Source organism: Mastacembelus armatus, chromosome 5 (genome assembly GCF_900324485.2).
Source record: "Mastacembelus armatus chromosome 5, fMasArm1.2, whole genome shotgun sequence".
NCBI classification, from domain to species: Eukaryota; Metazoa; Chordata; class Actinopteri; order Synbranchiformes; family Mastacembelidae; genus Mastacembelus; species Mastacembelus armatus.
Window position 1 is genome coordinate 2,400,257 of NC_046637.1, and position 9,398 is coordinate 2,409,654.

Sequence of the window (9,398 nt, forward strand, 5' to 3'; positions counted from 1 at the left end):
CTTGTCTCCTGTCAGATGAGTCAGGTAAGGGGCGGAGCTTTGTCTTTGCCTTTTGTTCCAGAAGGTAGAGATGTGTAGATAAAATGCAAGGCTGGACCAAGAGTCCTCCTGTTACTGCTGTGGGGAACTTTATCTCCTTAGAAACCAGATTTCAATAAATTTCTATTTTCCAGGCATTAAAATAATTGATCAGATTCTTGAAACCTGCCTGACTTTTCTTATGTGTCACAGTCAATAAAAAATGACAATGGTTTTTAATGGAAGCGATGCAGAATTAATGCGGTTTCTTTAATTGGTGCTCAGTGGTGAGAAGGTGTGTCCACTGTTCTTTAAAGATCATAAAACGTATTAATGTTTATATTCAGTTCTTATCGAAGAAAATCTAAAGGTGCTCTGCAGCTCAGCTACAATCAGTTAAAGACGTCAGTAAAATCTGAAAGTCAAAGGCTGCTTTGGGTTTACTGGCTGGTTACTCAGGACCAACTGCCAGATCCACATTTTTCAGATTAGGATAAAAAAACAATACATAGGATGGGCCACAGAAAGTGAAACTGAATTTTCCACACAAGTTGAGAAAAAGTATTGTATGTGAGTAAGTATTTGGAGTAATAAGTATACTTTTCAGCAGGCTGGGCGGGTGTGGTACTCATGCCAAAGCCCCCTTGTCTTAAGCTACTGTTTGTAGAGGACAGTGGTGTCATTAAGCAGAATCATTCAGGGTTTCAGCCCCGAATTTTTGAGCTCAGCCCTGAAAATGTTCGTGTTCCACCAGTGTATGACTGTGTGAGTGGCTGTGCGCGACTAGATGAATGGGTAAATAATGGAAAAATGCTTTGAGTGCACTTGAGTGTAGAAAAGTGCTATACAAGTACAGGACCAGATACCAAATTTAAGAAGACAAATGATGGTAAATGAGAACGTGTGCACATTAAACTATGTATGAAGCAAAGCTGAAGGCCAAAAGTTTAAACTATTGCAGATTTAACTTCTGGTTCCAATGCAAAGAAGTGAGAGAAATTTTCTGCCAAATGCAAGTTACACTCAGTGCTGTAAGTCTGACCACTGAGACATTTTGCCTTCCTTTGAAAATTATTTTGGGCCATGGAATGTTTGACAGACAATTATTTCTTATACAAAAATCCTAATGTTTTAAGCACATTTAAAAGAGGAAAACTAACTGCTCAGGCAAAGTATAGTATGTTATCTTGATAATTCCATTTATATAAACCATACAGAGACTACTGTAAGAGACACTGCCCAAGGTGACCTGAAAGAAATTTACAAAAGCCAAAGAATTTGCTATCTACAATAAACTTGTTGTAGATGAAAATTTAATCTTTGAGTGTGTGTCTGTGTAATAAGGTTTTATTACATCATTGATTGTATATGTAGGTAAAACCTCCCCAACCAACCAATGCCTATCTCCTACCAAAGAAAACATTAGCCCAGTGCAGTCCTGACTTAGGCCCTGATCATTTCAGATGCTAAAACTGCCCGGGTACAGCATATTTAGTGTTAAACTCAAAATGCGAAGCTCCAAATTTTCCTTTTAGCACGCCATCCACACATTGAGCTGTTTCTGTCAGAGGACACATTAATAACCTGACATTAAAGACAAAGCTTGGTGGTATTTAGGCTATTAGAAACTGTTAGTTAAAGCCAATGTTAGCTATATGGATACTCATCCTGCTCTCGATAAATACTAATGTGTTGGTTTTTCCCATCACTTAAATAGGCACTTGCATTTCTGCTGTGACTTTTCCATTTTTGGGCAATGACCATTTGTAAAGTTTAACGGGTGTGCAAGGCACAGGCTGGATGTTAAATGTTGACCTTAAAGAAGCGTAACGGCCCAAGATATTTTTTGCATTATAGGGGAGGAAAGTAAATATTTTTTTTGAACAAGAAAAATTAGGAAGATAAAAATAAGTAAGCTTTTATGTGACCCACAACTAGTAGGGTGTTGTAAAAGTTTTCAGAAATATTTATTTTTGGCATATTACTCCAGCAGATCATGTAACCACTTCAATCACTCTAAAACATGAAGAAAACATGATATTGATTTGATTTGCCACGTTTTTTTGCAGGAGACCCTTCCTGACACAACCCACTGCTGTGAGCAATTAAGAGTCACCAGTCAACCTACTATACATGTTTTTGGACTGTGGGAGGAACCAGAGTACCTGGAGAGAACCAATGCAAACACAGGGAGAACATGCAAACTCCACACAGAAACACAGAAAGGCAAGAAGCCTTACATATATTTAGCACAACTGGTTATTGGAGTGTTATGCCTCAACCATCCACAGTATATATACATCATAGCTCCAAAAAGACAAACTTCCTTCACATTTATTGCATTTATTTCAGAATTAGAGAGATCTCTATTATGATTGTTGGAGAATCAAGTGTTTTGTTCTGATCTCTGCATTAACTGAAAGGCCACCGACTTATGTAGCCTTTGCTTTCTGAGGAGTCCTTCTCTGGCAGTATCTTCAGTGGTAAGTCATTGTTAGTGCTGAAGTATGGAAACAACTTCTCAGTGAAAGTGTGTGTGAAGGTGTTTATATGTGTGTTGGTATCAAACTCATGGAATGACAGTTTTCCACTGTTCCAGTCCAGATTCACTCTGATCCTCTGGATCTTCTTCACTGATAGAACAGTGTCTGGACCGGTCAGTGAGCATGCTGTGTATTCACCTGTATGGAACAGTATTATCCATAATCCTGACTTCAACGCTGCCCCCCCCTTCTTCTGTACAGACTTTGCTGCCATACCCACAAACCAGGCTGCATTGTCTCCAACCTCAACATCCCAGCTGTGAGACCCTGAGCCAAAGCCCTCAGAGCCCAGGACAGAGATTAGGGGCTCAAATCTTTCTGGATTATCTGGAAGATTCTGTTTCTGTCCACATCTCACAGTGGTCAGATCTTCAGACAAGATGAGTTCTGGATGAGCCGTGTTTGGATCCAGAATCACAGGAGTGTAGGAGACCACCTCCTTCATCTTGTTCCAGATGTTGAAGGTCAGGTTTCCCAGGTGTTTGGCCACATCTATCAGAGCTCCTGAGACCAGCTGTGGATCATCCAGCAGGGGGCGCTGCTGGACTCTTCTTATTGCAGCCTTGTAGTTCTGCAGGAATGAGACGTCTTCAGCTTTCAGCTCCTCCTCTGTGGCTCTGATTGTGTCTGAAAGAGCTGTTATCTCTCTGCTCAGAACCTCAATCTTGTCCTTCATCATCTGACTCTTCTGCTCCTCTTCCTCCCTCAGAGCAGTGATCCTGGCCTCCTCTTCCTCTTGTAGAAACTGGTGAAGCTTCTGAAACTGCTCCTTAATCTGTTTCTCTGTGTGTCGAGCCTGGACCTTAATGTGTCCTGCTGTTTGATCACAGTTTCCTTTAGCTTGTTCAAAGAGCTTCAGTTTCTCCTGTAAGGGCTTCAGGGACCTCAGGATCTCCTCTCTGTGATCCTGTGCAGCTTCATCGATGGGTCTGAATCTGTGGTTGTTGTGAGTTTTTGAATCTCTACAGATGAGACACACTGGCTGCTGATGGTCCAGACAGAAGAGTTTGAGTTTCTCAGAGTGCAGACTGCAGAGATCCTCAGACCCTGATGGAGCTGGCTGAGCTCTGTCCTGACAGATTGGACAGGAGAGGTCCTCTTCTGATCGTGAATCCATTTTCTCTTTGTGTGATGATAGAAATACAGCAGGTACAGATAAAACCTCTGTCAGTGCACTCCTTTCACTTCAGAACTACCTGAAAGTACTTTTGCTTTTCAACCTTTTCTTGGCTGTCATCCACTTTCCAAGAATTCCAGCACTTGTGGTATTCTCAGTTTCTTCGTGTACCGTAGCTGTTTTCCTTCAGTAGAGTCCCTGGCTTTTCTTTTGTAGTGAATCTTTCTCATAGCGTCTGTGTTTCTTCTGAGTGAAAGCACAATAATCCGAATTTCTTGGCTTGTCTCCTGTCAGATGAGTCAGGTAAGGGGCGGAGCTTTGTCTTTCGCTTTTGTTCCAGAAGGTAGACGTGTAGATAAAATGCAAGGCTGGACCAAGAGTCCTCCTGTTACTGCTGTGGGGAACTTTATCTCCTTAGAAACCAGATTTCAATAAATTTCTATTTTCCAGGCATTAAAATAATTGATCAGATTCTTGAAACCTGCCTGACTTTTCTTATGCGTCACAGTCAATAAAAAATGACAATGGTTTTTAATGGAAGCGATGCAGAATTAATGCAGTTTCTTTAATTGGTGCTCAGTGGTGAGAAGGTGTGTCCACTGTTCTTTAAAGATCATAAAACGTATTAATGTTTATATTCAGTTCTTATCGAAGAAATTCTAAAGGTGCTCTGCAGCTCAGCTACAATCAGTTAAAGACGTCAGTAAAATCTGAAAGTCAAAGGCTGCTTTGGGTTTACTGGCTGGTTACTCAGGACCAACTGCCAGATCCACATTTTTCAAATTAGGATAAAAAAACAATACATAGGATGGGCCACAGAAAGTGAAACTGAATTTTCCACACAAGTTGAGAAAAAGTATTGTATGTGAGTAAGTATTTGGAGTAATAAGTATACTTTTCAGCAGGCTGGGCGGGTGTGGTACTCATGCCAAAGCCCCCTTGTCTTAAGCTACTGTTTGTAGAGGACAGTGGTGTTAAGCAGAATCATTCAGGGTTTCAGCCCCGAATTTTTGAGCTCAGCCCTGAAAATGTTCGTGTTCCACCAGTGTATGACTGTGTGAGTGGCTGTGCGCGACTAGATGAATGGGTAAATAATGGAAAAATGCTTTGAGTGCACTTGAGTGTAGAAAAGTGCTATACAAGTACAGGACCAGATACCAAATTTAAGAAGACAAATGATGGTAAATGAGAACGTGTGCACATTACACTATGTATGAAGCAAAGCTGAAGGCCAAAAGTTGAAGCTATTGCAGATCTAGCTGCTGATGGTCCAGACAGAAGAGTCTGAGTTTCTCAGAGTGCAGACTGCAGAGATCCTCAGACCCCGTTGACGCTGTCTGGCCTCTCTCCAGTATAAAGGTCTCACACAGGTTCTTTAAAGCCAGGTTACGAGGTGGTTCACTTAGTAAAGTTCTTGTCTTACAAACTGGACAGTCCCTTATTCTTTTCTCTCTCAACCATCTCTGCATACAGTCTTTTCAGAAGCTGTGGCTGCATGTCAAGATAACTGTAAAGATGTCCTGACAGATGGGACAGGAGAGATAATTTTCTGATTGTGCAGACATTTTCTGTCTGAGTGTAAATACAAACAGATCAGGGACTAACTCAGTCAGATGTCACTCCAGTCCCTCCACTTTAAATTTTCATCAAAGTACCTTGTTTTCTTCAGATTATATTCCATCCACTTGTCCAGTAAATCCTCCTTGTGGTTTTCTTCTTCAGTAGTGAATGTTATTGTCTCTTTGTGTCTCAGTGAAACAACAGTAACCTGTATGTCCTGATTTTCCACAGGTGATCCAGATCCAGATCCAATTTTAAAGTGATTGCTAGTTGCAGCTCTAACAAAGCGTGCGCCCAAGCAGGGTAAAATATTTCCCTGTCCAAAATAGCTCATATTTCTGCTTGACCCCTAAAATGTAGTAACTTCATTTTATAGATGGTTCTTGGTTCATGTGACGAAAAAGAAAAAGATTTTTACCGTGTCTGTAAAAAAACCTTGTAAAAAAAACTGGCTTGATGGTGCAAACTACAAAAATATCTGTAATCATTGCAACTGTACATGTCAAAGATGATGCAGATTTGCAGTGAAAGATAAAATTTACTGGTTTAGAATTTATATTTGATGTTTTTCATATTTCTGACATTAAAATGACACTGGACTAGATAAATTCACTAAATCTACTGTAACTTTACAGTCTCTTTGCATGCACTTCCATCTCCTGATCCAGGGGTCACAAGGCGACGTTATCATTAGCACAACCTATTGATCTGCGTGCATTATCATTTGTCAGGATGACGCCTGGCATTGATAAGGCTTCAGGATTGGCTGCAGTGGTTATTGATCTGCCCTTCTTTCTAACTGAATAAACACACTGCTGAGTATTGATAACAACGAGCTATAATTTGATACAACAGTGGCAGGTATCGACCGGTGAATCTGATGATGTTATCAAGCAGCGAGGAGTATTGATAAATGTGATAGGAAGGAAGTCTTTTCGTGGTTACGTGGACAAAGTTTCACTGTGAGGAGATTTCTGCATTGTGAGGACATTTTTATCCAATCGACTCCTGTTTGAGAGTCAACACTTGGTTTGAGGGTTAGGGTCAAGGGTTAGGGAATGCATCATGCCAAGCAGCATCTGCACGTATACAGAAAAACCAGTGTCAACATGTGCATGTGTGTGTTTTCATGTGTGTGTACTTATGCTGGTGGAGCATCTGTTTCTGTCAAAGCTAAGATGTGTAGCAAGTCTCGAAGACACAGGTAGAAATTTTAGCAATTCACATTTACTACAGGCTCTCCAGTTAAAAAAGAGTGAAGGAGAGAAATCAAAGACTAGGCCGTGAGCAGGCTGGAGTCAGCCCCAGGTAATCATGAGTGCAGAACAAAAACAAGCAGAGAATCGAAACACACAACTTACAAAACAGCTGGAAAGCCATGTCAGGTAGGACGCGATAGAGAGTCTGGCAGGAGGGAATGTTGCTGTGCTGGAATAATGTTTTATACGGAGCTGGTGATGTGGGAATCAAGGCACCAGGAGTAGTGGGAAAGACTGGTGGCGGGTTCTGGAATGACAGAAGACATAAAATGGGAAAACAAGTTGTGGATGAAATAAACTCATGAATGAGAAACACCTGCAATGTAAAACTTGTAGGCAGTTGCATGTTCCACATCATTGTATGGTCAGAAAATGGAATAATAGAATAGTTGTATGTTAACCTACTTATTTATATGGTGGCTAACCAGATAATGATCTGTTGTGCTACAGTTGGGCAGGTGTTGATCCACTGTGCTTTAGTGTCATAACAGTTGCAGTTGCAGTTGTGAAAAAAGGCTGGTGTGTCCATGAAAGTGCTTTTCTGGATAAAAAGCAAAATCCAGTGTTTAAGGACACAATACCTGCGATGTGATGCTGGTATGCAAATTGAGAAACCCACTGTGGGAGTTTGTTGAGAAAACACAAAGGACTACATGGGTGTTGGCAGTGAGTTTAGAGAGGTATAGTCGTTCCAATGTTTGAAAAGGGTTTTAGTTGCAGGGCTGGACTTGAATTATTTTGCTCAGCAGCCTAGTGGCCAGTGGTTTTCTAAAGTTACTAGGCACTCAGCATTTTCACTGGCCACAATTTTGATATCTTATATGATTAAAGTTGGCTATGGCGTGCAGTGCATTCTCTTAGCTGCGTCATATACCGGCAACTCTCAGCCTGACTTTTCTTTTTCTTTGTCTCTGCTTCCTTTTCAGTTTCATCATCAGGTTTTCTCCGGTGTGCTGTCTGCTCTCTGTTTTGTTATACATTTTATTTGGAGCCACAGAGCTCCTCTGGTTCACATCTCTACCATGGGCTCCACAGGAACTTTTCCAGTGTTGTGCGTTGTCAATTATTGGTGCAACTGCAACACAACAGGCATCACGAATGGACTCATGAACAAACACTGTATGTAAGAAGTGCTCACGTGAGACGTATAGTGATGAAAATCGCTATGGAGATCACTTATATGATGTAATAACTGTGATTTAAATACTCCAACTCCAAGGATTTCAAGTATGAAAAAATAATACATTTGAAAAAAATGTGTTATATTTGGTCTCTATCATTAAAAAGGGTTAAATGGTTAGTAGTTTTTGGACATCAATGAATGAATAAAACATATCTTGCTTGGAGTACGCAGACAGGTTCAGCTACTCAGGATAATCTACACAGAAATACTTTGAAGCCACACTTTAAGAATCTACAGTATTTTATTCTCAGAGAAAAATCAGTAGTTGGCTATGAGACAAAAAACATTAAGCGCAGAGAAATATTTTTCTTTCTGTAGGTGAATGTGAAAACACCTTTCTAGTTTCATCAAGCTGCACAGTGAAGGTCAAGCATCCAAGTAAAGAGGCAAAAGAAAAACATTTTTAGCGGAAAAGGATTTTACATATAAATATTTCATAATGTTTTTCTTCAGCAATGGAAAGAGTTTTAATTTCAGGTTTAAAGTTTCTAAGGTGATTCCCCCCCCTCTCTCTTATTCATACCTCACTGTCTCTCGTCTTTTCTATGGCAGACCCCAACGTAGATAAATGCAGTCATTTCCATCCATGACTGCTCGGCTGAAAGATTTTCCTCTCAGTCCTTTATGTTGAGCAGAGATTGTTACTCAGAATAAATGGCATCTCATGGCGCATTCCCATCTCACGGGATGAAGAAACGAGCAGTCAGTTAATTCTAATCTATTGATCTTTTGGTTTTTGTGAACACCAGCAGTCTGTGAAAATATGATGCAAACAGTGATTTCTTAAAATATGCTGGGAGCAAACATTGATGAGCAGCAGGAAGTAAAAAACACAGGGAGGATTAAGTGACTGTGTGTGAGCATGAGCCACAAGAGGCACACACAGACAGAATTTAACTTCCAATATTCTCCGAGGCTGATATGAAGACACTCAAATGTGGGTGAATGAATGTGAGTGACAGGCTACATGCAAGCTCTTGTAGAAAGAGGTGAAATAGAGGGCAGTCAGACCACCACTCTGAACAAAGAACAGATGTAGAAGAAAAAAGAAAGAGAGGAAACTAAAGGAGAGGGAGAGAAAGTGTAGGATGAAAGACAAGGAGTGGTGGCAAAGCGAAGAGGTGAGCAGACAAGCTGCTACATCCAAAACAACTGCTTGGCCTTTCCATCAAAGCCCACAAACAGAAACACACACACACACACACACAAACACACACACTGGTTTTAGTATGTGGACACACATTGACATAATGCAGTCTCCAAAGGTGTATTCTCATTACAGGTGTGAAACGAAGGTCTTAACGCTGGTCGGTGCAATATTAAGACCGTGCAACGCTCTTAGAGAAACAGCTACAACGCTAATGTTGCTCCTGCTGTGTTTCAGACACTCAGTGTTTTTTTTTTAATAGCTGCAGCTGGACGGTCATGTTTCACCAGTTAAATAGTCTGTCTGTCTTTGTCTGGTGTACATATGAGGGTAATTTGTTATTGCACAGTTTGGGAAATTCAAAACCACAGAGTTAATTACTGGAGTTTTTTTCAGTTCATGCACAGACCAACTGTGATTGGACGCACCCACAAAGGTCAGCCCGTCTCAAGTCAAAGATCAACAAATCTGAACAAAAGCTGATTTTCAGGGATAGTGTGAAAACACCTTAACTCTGAATGCTCTTAGCCCCAGCCCTTTCCCAACACAAAGACCAGAAGCTGACAAAGCA

General features: G+C 40.7%; 1 protein-coding gene across 1 annotated transcript; it reads right to left on the reverse strand.

Annotated features, from left to right (window-relative positions):
* Positions 1-2,430: 2,430 nt before the first annotated feature.
* On the reverse strand, positions 2,431-3,916 carry LOC113129988 (nuclear factor 7, ovary-like). Its single transcript, XM_026306269.1, has one exon. It carries the CDS (start codon positions 3,676-3,678, stop codon positions 2,431-2,433), a length of 1,248 nt encoding a protein of 415 aa, XP_026162054.1. The 5' UTR covers positions 3,679-3,916.
* Positions 3,917-9,398: the final 5,482 nt, after the last annotated feature.

What these genes read in the sequence shown, in the direction of transcription:
- LOC113129988 (XM_026306269.1), bottom strand. Translation starts at nt 3,678, where the DNA reads ATGGATTCACGATCAGAAGAGGACCTCTCCTGTCCAATCTGTCAGGAC.